The following is a 26,616-nucleotide window of genomic DNA, read 5'->3' on the forward strand; positions in this document are numbered from 1 at the left end:
GTGTTTCAGTAGGTCATTTTGAAGTAAACAAACACAAAGCAATGCACAATGTTATGTTGCGATATGAGGCTGAAAAGTGTGGCCTGCATTTGTATTCAACCCCCTTTAGTCTGGGGCTTTTAGAGTCCAGGTGGGTGTAATTTAATACCAGATATGAAATACTAATCCAGCTTTTAAACATCTGATGGCAAGGGGAGTATTAATCAGAGAAGCCATGAAGTCAATGGTATCTGGAAGAGCTGGAGAAATTCACAGCTGAGCTCTCGACAGCGATGGAAGAGTAGCACCAGAAAACTATTGAAGTCTGCAGGGTGCCACATGACATAATGAAGAAACAGCAAACATGTAAAAGATGATGTTGTATTCAGAAGAGTCTACATTGAAATGTTTTGGGGGACATTAGAAATACCATGCAGTAAAACATGGTAGTGGCAGCATTATTCTGTGGAGATGCTTTATTTCAGTATGGACATGCAGTGGGAAAAGAATGGAGCCGAATGCAGGACGAGTTTCTGCAGAAGCAGGTGGTTCTTCAAGCAGGAGACTGTCTCTGTTCTTTGATCTAGAACAGTGGTTCCTAATTCCAGTTCTCAGGGCCCCCCGGCCTGCATGTTTTAGATGTGCCTCTATACCAGAACAGCTGATTCAAATGATTGCATGACATCTTCTGCAGCCACCAAGTACTGCAGGAGCCTGTTAATCACCCAAAGATTCAATCCAGGTGTGTGGGAGAAGGGAAACACCTAAAACATGCAGTCAGGGGGGCCCCGAGGACTAGAATTGGGAACCACTGATCTAGAACAAAGCATTCATGTGTTAAAATGGCCCAGTCAAAGTCCCAACTTGAAAGAAACTGAAAATCTGTGCCAAAACTTAAAACTTTGTATTTACAGATATGCCCCTTTCAATGTAACTGAAAACAAGTTTACAAAGAAAAATGAACAAAAATTCCTCAATGTGCAAAGCTGGCAGAGACACACCTCTTTAGACTACATGCTGTAATGGTTCTAGTAGGTTCTATATTACCTCAGGTTGAGGAACACAAATGCATCCTACACACAAAATCATATCACTGTCCTTAAACTTTATAATAAAGTAAAAGTATCGGGCGTGCTGTGGTGGCGTAGGGGATAGTGCAACCCTCATTTGGAGGCCTTCAGTCCTCGACGCAGCAGTCGTGGGTTTGATTCCCGAACCCGGCCGATGTTTGCCGCATGTCTTTCCCCCTCTCCTTATTCCTTCCTGTCAGTCTACTTTCAAATAAGGGACACTGGAGCCCACAAAAGACCCCCTGGAGGGAAAAAAATTAAATAAAGTAAAACTATCTATTGTTTCAAATAAAACACCAATAAAAGACTCAAGTTGGAGTCTTTTAATTGTACAAAAGGTGGAGAGGTTAAAGGGATATGGGCTTTTTTTTTTACTGTCCATCATTATTGTGTTGTATTTGTTTAGAGCAGGATATCTTCCTTAATGTCAGTTGCAAATTACCTGCTGAACTTTGTTTCTTTATATTATTTAATTTTCTGCTCAAACCAGTTTTCTGACACAATAATGTGAGAATCTGTCCTCAAATGTGCTTTTGTCTTTTAACTTGATGAAAACCACTAAGCTGTCAGAAGGGAATAAAACAAATTTCTCTGTTAACAGCAACCATAGGAAGCAGGGTTCATTGTAAGATAGTGTGGTCAAGGATCCTCCAGATGAACGAAAACAAACTACGTCAGCCACCAGTTCCAGAGTTTTCCAATGAATTTAATTTAGTTTTTAACTCTCTGACCACCATCTGCTCTCCTTTGAGCTTCCAAAAACAGGGTTTTTAAAGCCAATTGGCAACACACCTGCACATAAGTGGACCAAGCCACAATTAAACAGGTTAAAAAAAAGCCTAAACAGACACAAGAATAATATCATTAATCTAATTTACAAACTCATCAACATAATGAAATAGTCAGCAAAAAAAAAACAAAAAACCCTGTAATGCAAGATAACTCAAAAGGTACTTTAAAGAAAAACAAACAAAGCAATACTACAAAGAAAAGCCTCTAATTGTTAGATTCCAGCAAGGTAATCAATGACATCATTCAGCCATTTAAGCAGGAAATACTGGGCTGGCCGCTCCCATACTCCTGAACTGCTGCAGATCTACAAGGGACAATGGTAAGTAAAAAGGAACACAAATACCATGAATATACTTTAAAACAAAATAAACAAGTTCAACCAATAATCCAGAAGAAGTAGCTTTAAACTAAACATATAAATAGATGGAAACTGCAGCATAATGCTAACACAAACAAACCCTGGATAGTCAATGAAGCAAAGTTGCAAACTAATGTTTAAATTTAATCATTATGACCAGTTACAGAAAGTAAATGTGTCACAAATAATAATAAGGGACAAGTGGTAAACAAAAACTGAACCATTTTTTCCACATCTTATGTATGTTTAAATAAGTAAATACATGCTTATACAGGTTTCCTTAGTCTGGGACTCCTAGATTGGGTGCAACTAATTATCTCAGCAAATTATATATATATTCAGATATACAATTTGGAAATGTCCACTATATGTCTGTGTGAGTGTGTGTGAAAGAGCATGTTTCTTATCTATCATCTATCCTCAAATTCCTGTCTATATTCCATTGTGCTAAGTGTATCGTGCATGTGTGCGTGTGTGTGTGTGCGTGTGCGTGTGTGTGTGCATTCATTTATCCATCCAGAGTCAGGTCATGGGTGTAGCGACCTAAGTAAGGAGGCCCAGCCACTTGGTCCAGATCCTCTGGGGGAATCCCAAGGCGTTCTCAGGCCAGCAGAAACACCAGCGTGTCCCTGGTCTTCCCCTGGGTCTCCTTTCGGTGGATGTGCCCGGAACACCTCACCAGGGAGGCACCCAGGAGGAATCCTAACCAGATGCACTAGCCACCTCAACCGGTTCCTCTTGATGTGAAGGAACAGCAACTCGACTCTGAGTCCCTCCTGGATGACTGAGTTTCTCACCTTACCTCTAACAGAGAGCCCAGACACTCTATAAACTCATTTCAGTTGCTTGTATCTGTGCCCTCTTTCTTTTGGTCATGACCCAAAGCTCATGACCATAGATGAATGTAAGAACGTAGATCAACTGGTAAATCAAGAGCCTCGCTTTTTTGACTCAGCTCTCTCTTCACCACAACAGACCAGCACAGCTCCACTCCACTGCAGACGCTGCACCAATCCGCCTGTCGATCTCCAGCTCCATTTTTCCCTCATTCCTGAACAAGATTCTGAGATACTTAAACTCCTTGACTTGGGGCAGGACATCCTCCCAGAGTAGGCACTGTACCCATTTCTGGCTCATTTATTCATGCATTTATTTATAAAGCTATTAATTTAGATATAATTTATTGATAAGATAAAAGAAAGTACCTTGAACACATGTATCAACAGGTTTTTCAACAGTCATTCATTACATTCTCTTTCTTTTGGTCAGACACACATATCTCAGATTTTTACATGGATGTGAGTTGGAAAAGAGGACAAGTACAAAACTTAAACTTATGTACATTTGTTAACTAACATTTATAAATTTAGATGTCTACACATGCATTTTTAATGGACAGTAATCTTACCCCATGGGTAACTCCTTGTGTTTCCATAGAAACTAAAACAAACAAGATCCTGACACAGGTTGTTTGACATCATCATGTTAGAGAACCTCTTTGTTCTCATCAATGTTGTCATAAATCTTCAAAGAGATACAAGAAGACAAGAATTCTCAGTTTGCTTCTCAACTTGGTTGGAGGTAGATCAATTCCAGAGAGACGACTTCAAAGTGACTTTACAAACCAGTTTAACTGTACACCAAGTCAAGAGGATTTTTGCCTTTGATGGGACCTTGGATTTCTTGTTATGAAGGCAGTTGAAAAGTTGTTAGGATATAGAATAAGAGACGTTTTAGTAGAGAGATCTGAGGACGAGAGATCAATATACTTTGCTTTTGACATTGAACCCAGAAGACCTAAAGGACATGGAAGATTCCTCTAAGGATGAGAAAGTTACAGTGAAAATCATAACTACGGATTTGACAGTAAAGGCATCAGAAGATTTTGTTGCTTTTGAGTGCCAATGTTCCTCATGACCAATTGGACCTGGATGTGAAACCAAAACAATTTAAATTTCTTCATGAGTATTCTCATAGGTAAAATATCCAATTTTTACATGGATGTATGAGTTGGAAAACAAGACAAATACAAAACTTAAATTTCTGCACATTCATTGACTAACATTTACTAATTTAGATGTCTATGCATGCATTTTTAATGGACAGTAATCTTACCCTATAGGTAAGTCCTTGTGTTTCCATAGAAACTAAAACAAACAAGATCCTGACACAGGTTGTTTTTGACATCATCATGTTAATGAGAACCTCTTTGATCTCATCAATGAAAGTTAGTCATATCGCTGTTGCAGAAAAACAAACATTGCTAGTTTTTATTAGATCTCATTAACTGAACCAAGCAACATAAAACATTGTCAACACTCTGCCTCTTAGCATGACCAACTCACTCTTATGTTTTTAGTTTCTGTATTCACGTCCTCCAAGTCTCAAACAGACTAAGGAACCTCACAGAAGCTTTCAGCTCCTTAATCTTGCTGGGTGATTTTCAAAGGTCATCAGCTTAACAGTGGCTGAATAAAACTTATTTGTTGAAATTTTAGAAAACCATTCATAATTTATTATTCCTCACAATAATCCACTATGTGTTTGACAATGACAGAATTCCAAGAATAAGCACTAAAGTTTATGCCTGTGACACGACATTATGGAAAACATTTAAGGTTTAAAAGTACTTTTGCAAGGCAACGTAGCTGAAAGTGCAAGAGTAACTCAACTTCAAGAATACCTCTAATGTAATTCTTTACTTCACATGTACCTTTTTGTTTAAACTCAGATGTCTAAAGGGTTATTTATTTACCTTTTTTGAACCAAAATACTTTATTTTAATAGTAAAGACTTAAAAAAAATAATAAAGAAAAAGTGGATTTCTTAGTCAGTTGTTGATCCATTTGTGCTTTGAGACTGAAACATTTGGGAGTAAACAAAAGCCCTTTTTAAAAAAGGAAGTTAAGTAGAAAAAAAAAACAACTGGAAATCCTTATCGACTGTGTTGCCCAATGTGCAATAAATAAGTTGCATCTGCATGTAAGTCATTCCAAATGGAGGAAATGAGGGATTTAAGATTCATCTCCTGACTGGAACTATGAAGAGATTCCATTCTTGCCGAGTCGTATCAGATTTAATCATCTGTTGCCTTTGTTGTCTTTTTATGCAACAAACATTACAAGACCTTTAAACAAGTGAACTATTAAGAACTATTACTTTAAAGTAAAGCATTTTATTGAATTGTGCATCCTGAAATGAAAAACATTTACAATGAAGTCCCATAAAACAATCATTCAAGGGTGAATGGAACCAACAGCTCAGCAGGAAAATGTTCAAGTTGCTAAATTAAAACCTAAAGTAATAAAAAAAGTTTTTCATAAATCTTTTTCAGACTTTCTGTTAACAAAAAAAATACTCAGTCTTTTCACAGTGAGAGTCTGCTCATAGATAAACTCCAGATAAAATTAAGTAGTCATCTGACAAACTTTACAGAGTCCTTCATCTCTGTCAGTTAACATCTCACCGCTGCAATATTCTCCATTTCTGAACGCATCAAGGGTCACTGATGCGTTCCACTGATGAGGAAGTCCAGTTGCCAGCTTCCTTGTGTAGTAACTGGTTCAGGTTAAAGTGCCCGGTTGTTGTGGAGAGACCTCCACAGGTTCCAGTTTATCGGAGAGAACACAAAGGATCTTGTCAAACTTCTCGTATCGCTCCTTTTTGTCTGCGGCCGCCCCCTGCTGCCCCCAGAACAACCGCAGGGCGAACTCTGTCCGGAAAGTCTCCAGCAGTTCCGGGACTGGAGTCCAGTCTGCTGGTGAAGAGGTGCAGCAGACATGAGATCAGAACTTACTTTTTAAGCATGCAACATGTCGATACTACCCTGAAAAGACCCTAGTCAATAACCATATATAACCACATTCATATGTAGCATAAGACAGTTGTGATGAGCAATTGTCCTACGAGTCTCAAAACTCTTACAGTTCAACCTAACAACTAAAGCTTAAAGATTCAGCCTGCGTTTATTTGAAGGAGTGCTGAGAGACGTTACCTGAGCAGCAGCATCATCTGTTCTCAGTATAAATCCTCTACATTTACTTTCTGTTTCAGTTCTTAAATCAATCAGCTCTCAAACTAATGTCATGAAGACGAACCTGTGAGCAGGGTCTGCGCATGCTTCTGGTAAATCTGGGAGTGTAATGCAGCGCTGCGTGCTGATTGGAGGACATTGAACAGCACCTGGCACCCCCGCTCATTGTTTTCCACCGGGTCCTCTCCCTCCATCAGCATGAGAAGAGGAAACAGGTGTGGCACAGCAATGGGACCCTGGACTACAGAATCTGCAGATGAACATGAACCCCATCAGTCACCAGTTAAAGAAATGGGTTACAGTTGTATTTATTTTACTCAATTCAGTTTGTTAACATAAAAGGCATTTTAACAACTCGCCTCAAGGACCACGAGAAATGAATTCAGTCAAATTATACAGTTAACAGGTCAATTACATTACCTTATTCCATTGTATGTTGACCTCAGTTATTAAACAACACGACATTTCCAAACTACTTGGAGCTTGACAATAGACATTTTGCTCAAGTTGGTAGCATATCACACATCTAAGTTTAAAAATATCTAATTATGTGAGTTTAAAGAATTGCAGTGAATAGAAGAAAACCACTTGTTGATTGCATTCCCACTTCAACTTCAAACCATGCTGCATTCAGAGTTCCTCAAATGCTCCAAACTATTTGGTTTGGTAGCTTTAGAAAGAACTGAGCTACTAATAACTATTTCTTGAGTAGGTTTTCTAAACTTACTCAACCAATCAATAATTAATGATTGGTAATGATCACTAATTACTGACCAATAGGAAGCCTGACTAGCCGATTCTGATTTTAGCCAATACCAATTTTTTTTGTCTGAAAGCGGCTAACTATAGCAAGATAGTTGCTGCGTTGGTAAAAGTATGGAAACTATTGTTAACGCCAAACATGCAGACGTGACAATCAGACAATCAAAACACTCACCATTTCCTTCATTCAATGAGTTCATGAACGGTCTGAGTTTCTTCTCATACAAAACTGCACTCTCTGTGTGGTTCCTCCTGAGCGCTCGCCATGTCATCTCAAGCCGCACGATCTGGACACGAGAGCACAAACAAAGATGAGTGAAAGAAAATTTTAAGGATTTTAAGCCTCTTGCCAGGTTGCACTACCTGAGTCATCTCCAGAGCCTTCATAACAGCTGAGAAGGAGAAAAGGTTGTACACATGTTCTTTCAGGGCCTGAGCCAACAGGATTACTTTGTGCAGAACCATTGCTCTCTGGTTCACCGTCCCCGTACAGCCCAGTATGTCTACTGCCACACCAAGGGTTATCAGATGATGCCTGCAGAAAATAACAGAAATGAAGTGCAGGGGGTGGTCAGGATACTAGAACTAGAGGCATCAAAGTACTAAAACAGACTTCAGTGCAACTTGTTTTCACAGTATAATTCACAGAGCAGTTGAAAAGAATATAAACAGCGTTTTTAAAGAAATTGTGACCATAAACATTTGGAAGCTAACCAAGAAGTTGTCTGGGTCGGCTAATTTTCTGTTTTAAAGAACCAAACGCATCACTGCTTATTACCTTTCCAGCAAGTCCTGCCGTAACTGATGTCCATGTGGCAGAGTAACAAGCTCCAGTCCCGAATTCACTCCCATAATCCTCTTCTGCTCATCAGTCACACCAACAATGCGTGCCACCTGCATTAAAGGTTTTCATATTAAGTTCTAAATGAGGATAAAGTAGTTTTTAGTGTATTTAATATTTAAACCACACGTGAATGATAAATGAAGTGAGAATTCTGGGGAAAAAAGGTCAAATTTCAAAAAAGCCAAAGCAGCAGAGTTTTAAAGAATTATGTTTTTACCAATTTAAATGAAATTTAGTTCATTTATATAGTGCAAATCACAACAAGGACGGACATATGGTAGGGTATAATATTTTGGGTCTGTTTCCAAAATATGTATTTGGGTGAATTTTTTGTTGTGCTTCTCATGTGCATTAAAAAACAGGAAGAAAGTACAAATTGTACAAAGAAAATGGAGGCCAAGTGCAACATACAACTGCCAGGTTAAAAACATTTCATTAACACAAAGACTTTGAAAGTATTAGAATTTATTAATATATTTTTCCAAACTTTGTCAGACGATGTAGAAACCCCAAATAATCAAAATAGATCAATTATTTTTTAATAATCACAATAAGTTATTTTCTGGTCAACCTGTTGCAGTCAAGGAATTCAGATGAATTTGTTAAAATGAGTGTAAACTAATTAAAACTGAACTATATTTGGTGGTTCCTTTTAACTTCTGATGTTAAATGCTTCTAAATAAGATAAAAGTTGTCAAATATTTAGTTGATATAAGATAAAAATGGGCAAACATATTTTCATTACATAAACATAATGTAAACATAATACAAGGTTTTGAAATGTTTACAGCTGCCATCACATAATGTAAGTTCCTACCTGACAGTCAACACTGAGCATGTGCAGAGCAAGAGTTTTGGTGTCAGATCGGCTGAAGAGCTCTTTGACAGCGAGCAAAACATTCGACTCCAAAGGCCTGTTGTGATCCGGCAAGAGCAGCGAGGTGAACTGGTCCAACTGGAAACAAGATGACGTCTCGATCTGCAGCACAGTCAGTAACAGGACAACTGTCACACCTTTGGTCTGAACTTATGGTAATCATTGAAGAGCTGAAAGTTCCAAAATTGGAAGTCAAAACCTGAAATGAATTTATTGATTTTAACTGCACCAACTTTAATACTGATCTTTTAAATTTAACATAAGCAGGTAGAAAGTTGAAGTGTACCAGGCAGTGGTTTTGACTGGAATCAAACCATTTTCAACATGATCCAAACTGACCAGTAACTTCTGGTTCAAAAACACCAAAGCAGTTAGAAACTAAAATAAATTGCCTTCTTTTGATCATACCTAAGCTCTACCAGATTGTGTTAACAACACTCTTCAGTGTGGATGCTGAAATTCAGAGAAAAAGTTTGCTATTTTCAGAATGAAGTGTATAAAATGAAATTAAAGAACTGTCAGTCCTCAAGCTTTTGGGGCTGTGAGAGCGAGGGAGAGCAAGACTTCAGCAGATAAAGGCTGGGTAGAGCACAGCAAACATAATCTGATTTATTTTTTGTCAAGGTTTTCCTTTGACATGAAAAACCAAAATAACAAAGGAGTGAATTCAGGAGTAATCTTTGAGGGGCAAAACCAGAGCCAGAGGCAAGAATCAGCCCAACAGATCATCTCAGAAAACACCTCAATAGCTTACTGATGGTGCTCATCTATTACGACTCGACGGAAAGAGAAGAAAATGTCCAAACGTAGTGAGTCAATCTTGTCAAGATATACCCAATAAGATCTGGCAGTGATTACTACCAAAGCTGCTACAACAAAATATTAAAGGCATGAGTGTAAATTCTTATGAAAGACTGGATTAACCAACATTTGACAATAAAAACAATAGTTTCTAGAGAAAAAAGATTTCATTTTCACTAAGGGAAATTGTGTTTATCCTTGAGAAAATTAACACTCAAGCCTTAAAACAACCATGTGATGTAACAAAATGTGGAACAAAGTGAAGCGGGATGAATATTTTCTGGGAGAACTGTATAGATTATTGATAATAATGATAATTGCTAGTATAGTCCATCAGTACATCAGGTGAAAACATAAATACTCCTAACAGTAAACTGAATGTTATTTATACAAACATGTGGTCGTTCAAAATGCCAGTCTCTCTTTTCCTCTGCTGCTTTCCTTTGGAGCTCTTTCTGAAACAGCAGCTGTGAGGACAGTTCGTTGTTCTGAGCCTCCAAGAACCCAAAGGACGTCTCTGTGAGGCGAGCTCGGCTCTGCCACTTCTCCTCCGCACGCAGCCGGTCCACATGGCCCTTCCTCTGAGACTGAGGGACCTGAACACAACAACAGGCCTTATACTCTCTGTGGAGGACTTACTGCTAGGAATAAAATAGTTTATTATTTTTACCCGTATGATGAGCTCACTGTAGTACGATGAGGGGTCTTCATCTGGGTCTGTGGAAGGAAGAGGTGAGGCGTTGGAGAAGACGGTGGAGATCCTTAGGGGCTTGGGAGGAGCTCTGGGATGCAGCTGCCCATCTGAACCTCTCAACGTTGCACCACCACCTGGAGGCAGAGACAAATGTGCTTCATGTGGGTTCACTATATTTTCCTGTGGAAAATAGTTTATTAGTACCTGGATGGGAGGGGCGCGTGTGATGTGGTCTTGGGCTCAGCAGGGGTTCGCTGCCTGTGCGAAACACAGGAGAAATGGGGTCGGAGTCTGTGTCATCTGGTGGGATTGTCTCTGGAGCACCTGAATGAGAACATCATAAGAAACTATTGAAACCAGGAACATTATTTACATACATGTAAAAACAAAAATTTATGTTTTTTTTTTTACCATCTGGCATTAAATCAGGCTAAACCTGAAATTTTTTCCCACCACTAAATGCTGAATAATGAATTTGTTATTACTAGATAAACTACGGCTACTGTGTTTAAACAATCTGAGAAAATTATGACATCTTCAGGTTTCCTCCAGTATATTGCAAGTTGCCACCGGTGGGTGGCTCCGTGTCTGTGCTAATAAAGTCAGTATGTGTTCTGTGAGTTAGTGGGCTGGTGGTTCAGCCTGTGGAGGAAATGTTGTGCTCGTCTTGTAGGCCAGTTATTAATTATGCTGTTTCTTTTTGTTTTGTTTTTATTTGAAGCACCACAATGCTTCAACTGTAGTGTGGCCAGTTCTACACTACATTTGATGATGAGTTAAAAAAAATTAAAAAAACACTTGACGGTGTACCAGTTCGCAGATTGCTGTCAGACTGTGCAGACTGAAGTGAAGGCCTTCGTCCAACATTTTCCAAGTTAGCAGGCTGGCTTCCACTCCTGTCACACATACAGTATGGAGTCTGTTATTTCAACCTCGCAATTCAGTGCAAAGGTTTTCAACCACTTTTAGTTTATTATGTTGCTAACAAGATGCCAGACCTTCTTTTCTAACTCCTCTTAAATTTAGTCCTTCAACAGGAAACTGAGGAGTGTGGTAGAAACATTGATCAAACTAAAAAATGTTAACAGTCACATTATTGAAAGTCTGGCTCCTTGGAAGTAAGATATAAACATAGGAGATATGCTTTGCAACTGTTTGACAGTACTGCGTGTACTATGGTATGTAATATTTAGTACAGTAATACACTCATAGACCTCGTCCCGAACCTTAGCAGTGGATTGATGACCTGCAGTGTGTCCTGTTGGGAGGAGCTCAGGCTGCGCCTTTTGCTGCTCCCACCTTGGTTTTCTCTCGCTCTGCCTAAAGTGCTGCTGTTTTTAAGCTCCATGTGACCCTCACTGATCACACGCAGAGGAAGGGTCCGATTGATCGGGTGGGAGATGATGGCCCCTGAAGTCTTTGAGATGGGTTGATTTCCGCCCACATAAAATCGGATCAAAGCGGGAATGTTGTCGAAGCGATCTTCCTCAAACTGGAACAGCTCCCGGGAGTAACCCTGTCACAGGGAAGACTTGTGTATCAGCACAGTACTTCGAAGCAGAAAGGAGCCCAAACGGGTGGAAACGCAGCAGTTGGTCTGAACCCGCATCAGAACACAGTATTAAAATTTCTCAAATCTATTTTGAAGCACAGCACTTCAAAACTTATGCGTTTCTCAATGTATTATGTGAAATCACTGTCAATCATTTCTGACTAATAACATGCATATCGAGTCAAAATGTCACCCTAGAAAACAAAAGGCAGCAATTCTGTAAAGAAATCCTGATTCAGAAACAAAACAGTCGTTTCATATTTTTGGTCTCTTATTGGGGTCTTAATTATTGGTGAAAAAGCAACAGTATTTTTAGAAAATATTTCAAGTGATCTCCATACTTGTACATGTACATGCATTTACAAACACAACTTATAATAAAATATTTATGAAGAAAATATGATGATTGAAAACATTAATGTCATTTTTATTTGATTAATATTTAGTGTTATTATAACAAATCCACCATAAATAAATAAACAAGAAAAATCCATTGAACCACTGGCATGTTTACATGAGCTTTTAGTCCAGCCAGTAATAAGGAAAGCACAGAAATTTTACTGTAAAACCATAAATCATGTGAATATGTGAATGGTAGCAGTACATACACACACCTTTTTAGGCCGAAGAACTACTTTTATGATCTTAAAGTGGTGCGGACCATTCTTCCAGAAACAGCTTAGAACGTAGTCTCCAGGAGTGGAGGATGAGTCTCGGACCAGGAAGTCCCCGTCCCTCTCAAATAGAGACTCTGCAGCCTGGAAGAAACGCAGCAGTCATATTTAATAAATTAGAATATAATCCCAAATGAGTCTCATTTATCAGATTAAAAGTACTTTCTCAAAGAAATATCCTTAAGCAAGTATTAAACATAATTCATATTAAGCTCACATTTCTGTTTTTAAAAATAGTTTTTTTATTGGTCTGATGTAATATTCTAAATTTAAATATCCTGTTTTACTCCAATCCTCATAAATGACAAATGAAGGCTCTCAAACATCCACCTGCATGTAATCAGTCTATATAATATATTTCACTTTGTGATAAAGGTCCTAAAATAAGCAGGCTTTTCAATTGCATTCTAATTTATTGTATGGGTCAGTATGGAATTACATTTGTGCTGATGCTAGAATCCACATTATTTAAGAAAGATGCTAATTAACCACCAGGCACAACAGAGCAGAAATTTAGTTTACCATTTTAGAACCTGTGCTCAATCTTAACTGAACTGTAATATTTCAGTCTATAACAGCAGCAATGATAAAGACCAGTAATACAAAGCATCAAAATATAATACTACCATGTGAACACCTTTATAAAACAAGTTTTTCCAAATTCATGCCTGTTATTATGTTTTGATGCATTTGCTTGATATTACATTGTCTTATCAGCTTCTACTGAATACAGCATCACATGAATAACATCAAAATAGTGTTGGGTGTACACAACATTGCAAAGGACGTTTATTATATATTTAAAATACAATAATTGTCTCCTAATAGAAATATAATAGCTTCGCACTTTATATGCCAACAGGATATTCGGCTTGATGATGATGGAGATTTTACAGCGTTTATGATAACTCACATACAAATAACTGCCATTAAACTTTGCTTGTACATTTAGGTTAATAAGTCAACTTCGTCTTATAATGAACAAGTTGTATGTTTGTCTTAAAGAGCATCAACTTCATTAAGACAGACTTAGTGCTTGAATCACTCAGACTACAACAAAAGCCTGAATGCAGAATTAAAGCAAAACTCTTAATATGGGATCCTGTTTGTATGAGCACTAGGCAATATATCTGCTTGTGATTACAACACTTTAGTGTTTGTGAATTCAGAGATTATGCAACTTGAGAAAAGTCCCACAGAGATGTGTTGCAGGACGTAACGTAACCCCAAGCACCCAGCAACACTTAACCAACTGACAGCAGAAGTCTCAGGAAGTAAGAGAAATACTGTAGTTTTTCTAGAAAATCACTGCATTATTGGGTTTATTTTTAAAAAACACAAAGGTGTGCTGAATAATGCTAGTCAATAAATGTATAAATTGCATTTTAATTATGTTTGTTGTATATGTACATATTTATCATTTTGTGATATATCATACTGTGAAGCCTCTGACTGAAGACTGTTGTTGGATACTAGTTTCATAAGGAGGATGTTGAGAACTGTCAATAATATTTTGATACTTGATAAAATACTTAGATAGATCTGGTTGCAGACCCATATCACAGTTTTAATAGAAAATGTAAGGTTCTGATAATTGATGTTATTAAACTAATGGCATAACGTTTCATTTGTGTGTGTGCAGCATATATATATTACGGTATGTGCACCTGTCGTCTCAGCGATCCGTGGTACCAGGCATGGCTTCTCAGATCCTCAGTGCTTAGCTTCAGCTCCTCTTCAAGCTCCTTCTTCAGAATGTCCATCTCTTTCCGACCACCAAACATCTAGAAAACATAACAATTAAAATTATATCTTCCTATCCACTTTTGTATACAGTGTAGGGAGGAGGGAAAAGGGCAGAGACACAGAGAGGTTCTGTTCTTACCTTGAGGTGGCTGAAGTATGCGCTGATACTCTTCCTCTTGCTGAAACAACAAAAGCGGAAAGGATGCAGGCTTACTGTACAGGCCAAAGATTATGGTGCTGCATTTTCCTACTAGCCAAGGACAGAAGGCCAAGGTCTGGATCTGTCATTAGTACCAGAAACACCAACAGCATGCCTCATTTTTGTCCTTCCTTCCTCCCTTGAGTTTTCACCTTCCTCCCACTGTAAACGCTTCCACCTCAATTTGACATCAGATAACAAAGAGATCAGATCAACTACAAATTAAAAATACAGATTACAGATTTTTTATTTAGTTTGAAAAAACTAAATGCAGTTAATAAATTAAATTATTCAACCTTTGGGTGCGTTCCAAGAGTACTGAAAAAAAAAGTAAGGTCTAAACTGGAAAATTAGAGGTTCCTAATTAACATTGACCTTAAAATCCAAAATGGTTGTCACAAACATTATGAAATGTCAACCGTAAACCATTTATTTGCTCCTCTATTATTATTTTTTTCTCATTGATTCAGTGATTCTGTAAAACAATTGCAGAGAAATACATTGCTAACAGTAGCTAGCCCAAAGTCACAGTGTAAAACAGAACCAATCCTGTTGATTTCCTGCCCTGGGACTTGGAAACAGATCGTTAAACTGTTAACAGTTGAAAATAATACTGCATTGAGGTTGTACTCAGATGTGGAAAATTCTGACTGGAGTGCCCCCAAAAAGTGGACCTCACTCTGGGAAACAGAAAGTAACTCTGAATACCTGCAGTTACACGTTTCAATATTCCACTAGTTGGATAAATAGTTGTAAGTTGTGGCAATCTTGGGGAAATAAAACTATTTGAGACTGAAAAAGATCAAAATAAAGGTTCCCCTTCCAGCAAAACACAAACACTGAACATGCAGGTAGAACAACAATAGAATATTTAAGATCAAAGCATATTTATGAGTTAAAATTAGCAAAATTCTGAAAATTGTGTCATTATTTTTGGCCATAATTGGCCAATTATGGTCAACTTTATGCTCACCCATCTTATGAAAGCTCAGTAAAACAGCGTATGTCTGAAACCCGATGAATTGTGAAATGTATAGCAGTAGATATAGCATTAAATGACAATATATTATTTTAATTAATTATTTTAAAAGGCACATTTAATTATTTCATGGCATTTATTTACCAATGTAGTTTCACAATATATTAAATTATTTATTAATGTTGTTATATATATATATATATATATATATATATATATATATATATATATATATATATATATATATATATATATATATATATATATATATATATATATAGTAAGTATATATAACAAGTTATATACTTTATTTAATTATTTAATTTAATTAAATTAAACATTTAATTCATGATTAACTAATAATTAATTGAATATCAATTTAATCATTAATTCATGATTAATTAATCATTAATTAAATATTTAATGATGTTTTAAATAAAGTTATAATATATTTAATTAATTAATGGGAGACTACACATGTATATTTCAAGGTATATTTATTTTATTGTGTTACCCCTAATTTTCCATAGAAGAAAAGATAAAACATAAAGCATTGTGTTGCTTTATTATGACAAAATAAAGCATCAGACTTTAATTAGAATAATATGGTCTGTTTATGTTTCTTTATTTAGCTGAGTGTTTCAGTTATTTTACAAAACAGCTTGAAGTAGAAACAAAGTCCAATGTGATCAAAGTTTTAATGTTTTTATGGGGCAACTAAGTTTTAAGGGGCGTTGGCCACGGTGAAACCACCACTACCAAAACCTTTTAAATGTGCTGAGAAACCACCAGAGGTGTGACCAAGTCACTGTGTTGCAAGTCTCAAGTAAGTCTCAAGTCTCTGTCCTCAAGTCCGAGTCAAGTCTCAAGTAAAGACAGGTAAAGTCGAGTCAAGTCTCAAGTAAAGACAGGTAAAGTCGAGTCAAGTCTCAAGTCAGGAACCTTTAATTTCAAGTCATTTCGAGTCGTTTTTATTTTGTATTTTTTTAATAATTTGCAATTATACATAAAATTCAAATAATAGACCATTTGTTCTTTTTAAAATATGTATTTATCTCAAATGATAGAACGTGTGTAGCTGAACACAAAGTATAAAAAACATTTTTAAATTGGACCACTTTATTGCGCAGTTCTGTTAAACTTGATATTCAATAAAAAAAGACAAAAATGCTGACATTTCCACAGCACAATACAAAGAACCATAACAGCAGTTTTTTCCTCTTTTCTCTGACCTGGTTACTGAGTGAACATGTATTTTTAAGTGTCCATGTTTTGAGTGACATAAGAAACAAAACAAATATATCAACTGAACAATTAACAGAAATCTGCAATTGAGGATACTGTATTTCAGTTAACTATTCTGCATTGCATTTGCAAAAGACCAAACTGACCAAAAGTCTGTCTGTCATTTGTGCACGATGAGGGGCGTAAAATAGTGCCACCACATAGCTGACGCTCCACTGGAGCACTGCAAGCAGGCACTGCCAAAACTCTGGTGGCCACATTAAACAGTGAAGGAAGAGTGTGCATGTTCATTGCCCAGAACAAGAGGGCGTTCTGTCCATCAGCAATATGGAGGTAATGACTTAGCTGTAGTGCTGGACTTGTCTGGACATCCTTCTTCTGCCTCTTACAATAAGCAGCAAACAGTCCTCCATCGTCACAGTCCTTTTGATCTTTATCACCAGGAGTCACGTGTTGCTCCAACTTTGCAGGATCTGCAGCATTTTCCTTTTTTCTTTTTTTTAAAGCTATACTTGGAAATGGGTCTGTACAACATGTGACCGTCACGCCGGTCAGTGCATTAAGTCAAAAACAGTTGACTTAATGCACTGACTGCAGTAAACAATATATTGTCAATATAATTTCCCAACGTAGATGTCTTCAAATACACCAACCATCCTTAGATGGTACTAGACCCGGGTCGTCATCATGATGGGACAGAGAGACTCTGTTCCCTGTGTTCAGGTCCAGAATCTGCTTTCTGTTCCGGAGCCCCGCTCACTATCCACCGGCTTTCTGAGCTAACACGGTGCACATTGAAGGACCGGATTTATGGTAAATCATCACCAATTTAACCGGGAGTACACATGCTAACACGAAGTTAGCTAAAGCCAACTATGTTACAGCAAAAGAAAAGTGCCACCTACCGATCTTTGTGAAGCTTCAAATGCCGGACAAAGTTGGACGTCATGGCATCTCCATCCGATATTCTCTTCTTGCATGTTTTACAAGTTGCAGTTCGTTTTTTAGTCGAAAGTTCATAACCTACGTAGCCAAAAGAAATTACTTGCGGAAGCATATTCGAGCGGTTATTTCTATTTCGTTCCCTGATCTCTGTAGCTTCGCCGCGTTTTTTTAAACGTCCAAATCCTGTTAATTTGATTGGTTGTGCTGTTGCTACGTACACATCCATACATAAGGAGAGAGGAAAAACATAGTGACGGTCTGCGCATATTGATACGGAATGAGTGAAATTAATTAATGACGCCAGTTTATAAATAATGTGTTTTAAATTTTAAGACTTTGAGTAAAAAATATCAAGTCTTTTCAAGTAAACAGCTTCAAGTCGAGTCAAGTCCCAAGTCAATGGCATGAAAGTCAAAGTCAAGTCCGAGTCTTTGAGCATTTTTTCAAGTCAAGTCTCAAGTCGTGATTTTAACGACTCGAGTCTGACTCGAGTCCAAGTCATGTGACTCGAGTCCCCACCTCTGGAAACCACGTTGTGAAATCTAATGTGAGGTCACTGATTGTAGCACTTATAATGATCACCTGTGTTGTATCTTTGTAAAAAAAAAAATAAATAAATAAATAAAACACGCTATCGAGCCCCAAGTACATTTAAATACCTGAAGAGTATCAGTAGAATTGCGCAACAGGTAGGCTATTTATTGGAAAACCTGGGAAAGTTACAAGAAGCAAACAAATAGTAACAGCATACTGACTTTTTTTGGATTAAGCTATATAGCAAGAGCAACGTAAACAGCAGCATTTGACTGAAGCTATATATGTTCCTCAAGCACTCCAAGAACAAACTAGATCAATTTGCTGAAAATGACACCGTGTCAGGCTGCGGCGTAGCACTGACCAAAGCGGTGGTTCCTACCTGTAAGACCGCCTCACAACTCACTCCCCTCGGGCATGTTTCGCGGCTTGTGCTCCAAGCTAACACTAACAGCAACCAAACAGCTGGAGTTACATGTAATGTTCTGTCTTTTCTCTCCTTTGGCCCCTCCCTGAGCCCCTGATACTATCCTTCCTGCCCAGAGTCGACGAGTTACCACAAGTTCTACCGAGCTCTCCTTCCTCTCTCCTCCTCCTCCTGTGGCAGTCTGTCAGGCATTCCTGAGATACCTACACATCACCTGGTCTCATTTAGCAGGACTACCTTGCCTTCCTGTCTGTTTTTAGGAGAGCAGCTGTATTATGGTGTTTCTCAGCTTATTTTCTCCCTCAACTTAAATGACCTGCTTTTACCAGCACACACATGGCATGGTCCGAAACAGTTAGAGGGCTTCAAAGTCATTCCTCATCAATGTTGCTTACACTTAGCTATGTAAAGTGGCATGGGTCCTTGAAAAGTGCCTACAAGTAAAAGGGATTTATGTTTGCTGTTCCGATTTGCTAATATGCTTGTATTTGATACTGGTGTCTCAGCCAACACAATGACTCATTTTACTAAGCTCGGTGGATAATCTTGCTACAAAGTTGTCTTGAGCTTTTTATTCCCTGGTTACTCAAGGCTTACTTTTAAACCTGACGTGGTCGTATAATTTCAGTAAAAAAGTTGTGTTTTGCACTGATTAGTGTAAGTAAATGCACTGCATGGGTGTTAATATGAACATACAACAGGTAAAATGAAGTGAAATCAGACTTGTTTAACACTTTTCAGGACCCCCAAAGATGTTTTACAACAAAATCAGTCGTTTTCATTCATATGGTGATGAAGGCAAGCTACTGGATTGTAGCCACAGCTGCCCTGGGACAGGCTGACAGGCTGTATCACGCAGGTAAGGTGGGTGAAGTGTCTTGCCACAGGACAACCCATTGATTTCACGGTGAACTTCTACCACCATTGCGATGTTGGTAAAAGATTGGACAGTCTGGGTTCTAATTTAAGTTATCCATCTTCTCCTTCAGAACTTGGCTTTCAGTTTGACCTTCTGTTCTATGAATGGAGTTCCTATTCCATCCATCCATCCATCCATTTACTGAACACCCTTCGTCCCTAATGGGGTCGGGAGGGTTGCTGGTTCCTCTCCAGCTGCGTCCCGGGCGAGAGGCGGGGTTCACCCTGGACAGGTCGCCAGTCTGTCGCAGAGTTCCTATTCCACCTCTGTCATTGAGTCCTTGGGTGAAACACTTTCACCCACAGTGCCTGCTGGTGGTTGTCACTTTGCTTTCCTCTACTTGAAATATATTTAAAAAAAAATTTATACACACTGAACACAGATGTACTGTGGTCCTGAGGTCAATTTGTTGTTGTGTTTTATGTCATTTTTAATTGCATTTTGTGCCCTGCGACAGACTGGTGACCTGTCCAGGGTGAACCCCGCCTCTCGCCCGGAACATAGCTGTAGATAGGCACCAGCAACCCTCCCGACCCCATAAGGGACGAGGGTGAACAGAAAATGGATGGATGGATGGAATTGCATTTTGTTAATGTTGTGTTTTTCAATTTGCTGAAATGGTTTGCACCTCAAGGCCACTGTACAGTTGGAATAGAAATGATTAAGAACTGGACAGAAAGTGAATTAAATCGCTGCCAATGTCAAACAAAAGAGTTACATTTGTAGATCAATTCCACATTAAAATGTTTTTATAGAGGGTTGGAGAAAGAATAATTATTCTTTCTATGGTTTCAAATATTTTCATTGTGCTTCACTAATATTAACCAGAGTTTTAAATAACATCTTTTGGAGAAAAGGTGTCCCATTTAATCACCCAACAATTAAAAGATGCTTTTGAGATTTTTAAGCAGCAGTTTGAGGACTGAAGGCTTTTTACTTTGCTTTGTTCGAAACTGCTTTTATTTTTTTGTTTGTTTGAACTAGAAAGCCGATGGCAGATTTAATTACTTTAGTTTCCAGTTTATAATGGCCTGAACTTTAAAGCAAACACCAAAGACAGTCTTACAATCAAAATGCTTCAAAATAGCCTCGAGATTAAAATGGTTAATTCATAGCATTACTCATAAAAAAATGCATTCATCTTTGATGATTAAATCATAGTTAATGTTTCACAAACTGAGCAGCTCTTCGTAGGCTTTTCAGGTTTTCAGTAGATGGTTAGATTTCTGATTACAAAGTCTCCGAGCTTTTATGACAAACATGTTAATTATTATCCTGATGTGAGCAGGCTGCTTCCTAAAGTAGGGCTCTTCAACTCCAGTCCTAGGGGGCAGTGTCCTTCAACGTTTAGATTTGCCTGCATCAAATGTCTGAATCACCTCCTCAGTGTGCAGTCAAGTTCCCCAGAGCCCCTCTAATGAACTGATTATTTTACAGGTGTGTTGAAGCAGATGCATATGTAAAAGTTGCAGGGTACTGGACCTCAAAGACTGGAATTGCAAACCCCTGCCCTATAGCCACTGTCATTTTCCTGCTTCTGACAGACAAACACAGCTTACCTGTATTTTCCCTCTTGACTGAGAGCATTGTCCTCATCTAGTGGGCGGAGCTGCGAGCAGGAAGCCGACAAACGGTGTTTCTTGTCAATGCGATGGAGGCGGGGAAAAACGCGCTGACGAAACAGATCCTTTGGCTGGTCCCACAGCAAACAGTTGCATAATGAAGATTCATTGTGTACTATTGTTGTTATTTTTATGACTTATTCAACATTTTTAATAATAAAAAAAACCATGTAAAGGTTTTTCTTTGTTTAAATATACCCAATGGGGCAACTGACATAAAATTTCCACCAGATGTCTGCAACAACCCAAGTAACAGGCAGGCTGCATAAAATAGAAGCAAATTAGTCCATCAGTTAAGTTTTGTAAGATGAAGAGGAATAGTACAGAAAATAAACAGTAATTACAGTCACATTTGTAGTTCAGGTGGGATTATGACCCACCTGAGCTAGAATAAATTTATTTGAGCACTTTAAATTTAGAATTTTATCTCCAGTTCTTTATGTTGTTTTTTAATTTGATTCATTAATGAGCCATTCTACCTGTTTTTGGTTTTTTTTTTAAAACCAATTCAAGTTTTTTTTTATATGTCTTATGAACTATTCCCTTAGATGGAAATTCAAATTTGCATAATTTATAAAGTTTTCTTATTTTTTGGTATTTAAAAACTTTCAGCTAATGTAAAACCATTTGATACTGATCTGCACATAAACTGCAATGTTATCCAAATACTGACAGATTTCAAATTTCCTGACTTTCTTTTAAAGAAAAGTGGCTAAAGTGGCCTTTATTTGAGGGTGAATTAGCAGGGAAGTGTGTTGTGAGAGAGGGAAGACATGTGGCTAAAGTCAACAGGCTGGGTCTTGAACCTGTAACGGCTGCATCAGGGCTGAGGACTCTATAAATGGGTCACAGTTTCCCCCTGCACCACCGTCACACCCTTCTTTCTCTTCCTTGTTTCCTTTTGTTCTTCTTTTCAATATTCCCAGTGTCATTCCAGTTGTTTCCACAAAACTTCAGTCAGTGACTACTTTGCTTTGATTTCCTGTGTATATGAATTATTTGGGTTGATGTTGACGTTTGTTGTGAATCTTCAGTGGCCCCATAAGAAAGATTTAAACTGAGAAAACTCTTTGCATCAATTTATGATTTATGTTATTTTGCTAGTAATATAAATTACAATCAAATCATTGATTGATTTATGTAAACAATACAGTAAACAATAACTTTGGGTTTAGTGAAGGCCTCACCAGGTCCGATGATGATCCCAGGGAATATTGTCGACTGACTTTGTGTTTCACAACCTGATCATCTGACAAGGAGAAATGTCATTAAGGTTTGAGTTCCTGGGCCAGACACACACATTTCTTAGAAGAGAAGATGCATACCACAGTCATATCTGTGTGGTTGAAATGAACCTGTGAGATAAGAAAAAGAAACACCATATTAACAGTGTGTTTGAACTGAGCCAAGGTGGATGTTTAATCTATTTTTCCCTTACAAATTCAACTTGGATGTAGAGGATATATATTATATAAATTTCTGCCACTAAATTGTTTGATACGTTTACCTTGAGGGATTTGATTTTTTAAAGGAAACATCTAAACAAGAAATAAGATGGCCTGATAAACCAGGTTGTCATGCACAGCATAAACAATTTTAGTAACGACTGACTGTCTTCAAGTAAAGAAGTACAGAAAAAAGTTTTACACCTAAGGACTAAATCAAGCTTTCAAATTCTCAAGAATACAAGCAGCCTGATAAATAGATTTTCAGTTGTGGTAAATTAAAATTGCAATGAAAGCAGGCATTGGTATCCTTGAAAAAGAAGGTGTATTCATGCATTGTGTGTTTACTTTTGTTTTTGTTTTACTATCTTGCAAACTAGAAAGGTTTCCCTCAGTTTGTCGGAGAATGCCTTGAACTGGTAGCTTATTTAGAGAAAGCTGTCAATTATTGTCTTTAACTTTCTGATTTAAACATGAGCTAGTATGAGATTTCCATTTCACATAAGTAGTACAAGAATGTCAGACAAAATGTTATAACATGATCATATTGCTTTTATTTGAAATGGGAAAATAACCACTATTTCTACTGCTACTGTAACTTGATTGACTATATGAACAAATATGTCATCAGTAAAGAGTATTTATTTGGGTTATCTAATGAAAATATGGACTAAATGTTAGCTAAAGGTTGTTTTAGCTGCCAAATGCTTATTGTGCTGAATAATAAAGGCAGCTGTCAGTTGTGCTACTGCCCAATAGCTTGCCAACTTTAGTTTTAAAACAGCATCACCTTAAAACAAGTGACTGATTTGAGATGCTCCCTTTCACAACATGACAGTCTGTGCTTTTTCTTTTAAAGTGCTATTTACTTTGGCAAAATAATGAAAAGCTGAGAAAGTGACTGATTTTGAAAGGGATAGAATTTCAGTACAAATAAAACATCAAACTGTGGACGGCTATTAAATCTTTGACAAATCTTTTGTACAAACCTCCACACCTGCTGCTCCTCCATCTGGTCTGTCTGCTACTAAACATCTTGATGAGCAAATGTGTGTGTGGCACCTCTAATTGAGCCGACGTGGTCTTCCCTTTAGGCAGTGCTGTGATAAGCGTGTCAGCACTGCAGACACGCTTGCTTTATAGAGAATTTAGCACTTTACACCAACAAAGGTCAAGATCTTCTGTTTTAGATTTTGTCATGAAGCAAAACAAGGAAAGAGTAGTCCTATATTGTGAAATGACAAGATTCAGGCTTTTATATCTGTTAAGAAATAAAAACCAACACAGCAAGTCATTTGGCCTGGATGTCTTTGCACATGTAGAAAAAGTTTTTTTTTTTTGCCCCCGTTCTTCATTAGAAATAAACTTAAAATCAGAATCTAGAGGCTCTGTATACAGAAATTCTAAAGTCTGCAATTACCAATTGTATTTGGTGTGGACTTTGGTTTGGTTTGTTGTCTGTATTCATTGCTTTTAATTTGCCTTACACCTCTTTTCCAAATGGATAGAATGAAAAATACTCTGCAAGTTGTTCAAAACATAGGATATTATTATTAGCCTTACTGTACTTTGAACTTATCCTTTGAAAAGCTTTCCTGTTCTGTCCATTGTGTTTCTTAGTTTTTAAGATGATCATTATTCTATAAGGAGCCTTAAAGTCCTGGATACTGAGAGTAAAATAAATATGCACTACTTATTAACTACAGCATTTATAAAGGCACTGCAACAGACTGGCGACCTGTCCAGGGTGACCCCGCCTCTCACCTGGAACATTAGCTGGGGATAGGCACCAGCAACCCTCCTGACCCCATTAGGGACAAAGAGTGAATAGAAAATGGATGGATGGATGGATTTATAAAGGCAATTGTTTGCACCGTGTTTAACTTAGAAGCATTGTCTTCCTTTAAATTTGAAATGTGCTATTTTATCTTGGTCTCTCACACTGACTCAATTCCCCAAAACTTTAAAGTGTATAATTTTAATGTGACAGAACATAGAAGCAGTCTTTGGCAACAGTAATCGGAGACTTAATTTTGCAAAACAGAAAGATTTCATTTTTAGTATCTGAACTGTAGGAGTTTGATTATTATTATTATTCAAATGTTCTGTAATCACTGGCTCGACAATTAACACAGTAACTTAAGAGCATCTTTAAAAATGCAAAGAACATAGCAAATTTAGAGTTTTAGAAATATAATAGAGAATGACATATTAAGATAGCACATACACAGAATTGTTGTATCTTTTAATTACGGGCTATCATTTACACTGCAGCACAACATAGGAAGTCAGAAAAGTCTGCAAATTGAAACTCCCAATAATTCTAATGAAGATTATGAGATTGTTTATGATTCATCAATTGAAAGTTGCGCAATGACCATTAATCAAGCTGATCACTTTTTTGTAAGTTTAGTGATGGGTGTTGCTGAAAACTTTGTTCAGAGCCAGACAGAAATGGGTCATTTGCTGCCACTGTAATCTTTCACTAACAGTATAGAAATTTGTGTTTCAAATTGTGAATAATTTAGCTTTAGTTACAAAAATAGATTTTAAGTAAGAAAACCTTTTTAAACATTTTTCTTTCCTGCAGCCCTGTGTACATATCACACTGTGTGTGTTTTGTGTCTGACCAGAAAGTGGGTCCAGCCTCTGTCGATCTCTTGAAAGCTGGGTGAGGATTGTCTCTCTGTGTGTTGCATCCTCTATACCAGCTTCCCTCAGCTCTCCATCCGTTACATACAGCAAACCCTGCAGAGTAACAACAGTGAGAGCCAGCAGGGGATTACACCGGATTGAAGTGAGGATTTCAACACAGAAGAAAGAAAAATGTACATCCCAGCAAGCACAAACAGATGCCTTTTGAGCTGTCACATACCTCCAGACCATAATATTCTCTCTCCAGAGTCTTGGTGTACTGGGGCAGACCAATCTGTCTCAGCCACCAGGTGATAGAGCGATTATTCATGTCTGAACGAACTGAGGAGAAAGGAAACTGTTGACACACCAACGCAAATGTTAACACGCATCTGCCTGTACATGTCTCTGAACAAAAAAAGTGCCTAAGACAAATAAAGGATTTTGTGGCATCATCGTACTTTCAGAAAGCATTCTACCAGACACATGAGGAATAGGTCTTGTACTGTTTGGCTTTCAGTAAAAAGAAAATTATACCACCTACCTGTTTGCAGGATTCACAGTGGCACTCTTAGCTTTTTTGTTTAGCAATCTTTACATGTGCCCCCACCCCCCTAATTTATCTTACTTCCTTCTGGTATTTTATTCCAGTTTTCTTTTCCAACTGCTCCCTTCCAATTCATCCCTGTCATACAGTCAGTGTTATTTTCTCTTTGTGGTTACAGTGGAGGCCCGCTCCCCCCTGAAACCTGCAGGGTCACTTAGAGGCCAATCAGATTGTACAGCGGGCACCCAGCACCCCAAAGAGATCAGCAAATCACCATGCAAGGATTAGAATAAGCTCCCAGGAGGTGGAGAGAACAGGTATAAGCATGTCAGAAAGAGGAGAAAAACAAGCAGCATGTCAGGTCAGAGATAGGAATGTGTGCACACTGGTGTGTCCTCCAAGCTGTCTTTATTCAAGGCAGTAGAAACAGACAGTTAAAGGTGGTATTTCTGTATGTGCAACTGAGCTGTGTAAGAGGGACATCTAGAGTTTAAATTGGACATACCATTTCTCTAACAGTCAATAGGCAAGTACATACCCTAGATAGGACCCTAGTCCATCTCTTAGCCAGAGAGATATAGGGCAGACAGTTGTGCACACTCCTTAGAGAACTACACTATTGGTTTTAGACTATAAAAGGCAGCTGGATTAAGAGAAGAGAATCCATGCATGCACAGAGAGACTATACAAATATAAAACTGTCATGAAGTGTGGGTTTGTGTTTGAACCAAAAAGGAGACCAGAGCTGGGAGCATGGTTTATTTTAAGGAATTTAATAAAAAATGGAAAAAAAAAAAAACAAGAAGTACACAAATCACTGGAGCCAGAGCAGAACTCAAATGGGAGAGTAGGAAGCATGGGAGTAGATGTAATGATCCGGCAAGTAGTGACTAGCAATGAAGTGCTTAAATACTGGGGAGGTTGAGTGTGGGAAGAAA

The 26,616-nt window shown here is 37.9% G+C and overlaps 1 protein-coding gene across 3 annotated transcripts; it reads right to left on the reverse strand.

Annotated features, from left to right (window-relative positions):
• Nucleotides 1–5,358: 5,358 nt before the first annotated feature.
• Nucleotides 5,359–25,825, reverse strand: sh2d3a (SH2 domain containing 3A). 3 transcript variants are annotated; one of them, XM_044114043.1, is made up of 20 exons: nucleotides 25,676–25,825; nucleotides 25,373–25,489; nucleotides 25,128–25,245; nucleotides 22,378–22,407; nucleotides 22,240–22,301; nucleotides 20,990–21,123; nucleotides 14,322–14,361; nucleotides 14,104–14,220; nucleotides 12,377–12,520; nucleotides 11,437–11,726; nucleotides 11,021–11,106; nucleotides 10,415–10,534; nucleotides 10,187–10,344; nucleotides 9,912–10,112; nucleotides 8,656–8,817; nucleotides 7,773–7,888; nucleotides 7,358–7,529; nucleotides 7,170–7,281; nucleotides 6,297–6,482; nucleotides 5,359–5,953 (listed from the first exon to the last, which is right to left on the reverse strand). In XM_044114043.1, the coding sequence occupies exons 2-20, from the start codon at nucleotides 25,460–25,462 to the stop codon at nucleotides 5,763–5,765; spliced, it is 2,529 nt and encodes an 842-aa protein (XP_043969978.1). In that variant the 5' UTR covers nucleotides 25,463–25,489; nucleotides 25,676–25,825; the 3' UTR covers nucleotides 5,359–5,762. The 3 variants fall into 3 exon arrangements, with proteins under 3 accessions (XP_043969978.1, XP_043969979.1, XP_043969980.1); XM_044114044.1 differs by having other exon boundaries at nucleotides 25,373–25,473; nucleotides 25,676–25,820; XM_044114045.1 differs by lacking the exons at nucleotides 20,990–21,123; nucleotides 22,240–22,301; nucleotides 22,378–22,407; ... (1 more) ...; nucleotides 25,373–25,489; nucleotides 25,676–25,825 and adding an exon at nucleotides 18,467–18,739.
• Nucleotides 25,826–26,616: the final 791 nt, after the last annotated feature.

Source organism: Gambusia affinis, linkage group LG04, assembly GCF_019740435.1.
Source record: "Gambusia affinis linkage group LG04, SWU_Gaff_1.0, whole genome shotgun sequence".
Lineage (NCBI taxonomy): Eukaryota > Metazoa > Chordata > Actinopteri > Cyprinodontiformes > Poeciliidae > Gambusia > Gambusia affinis.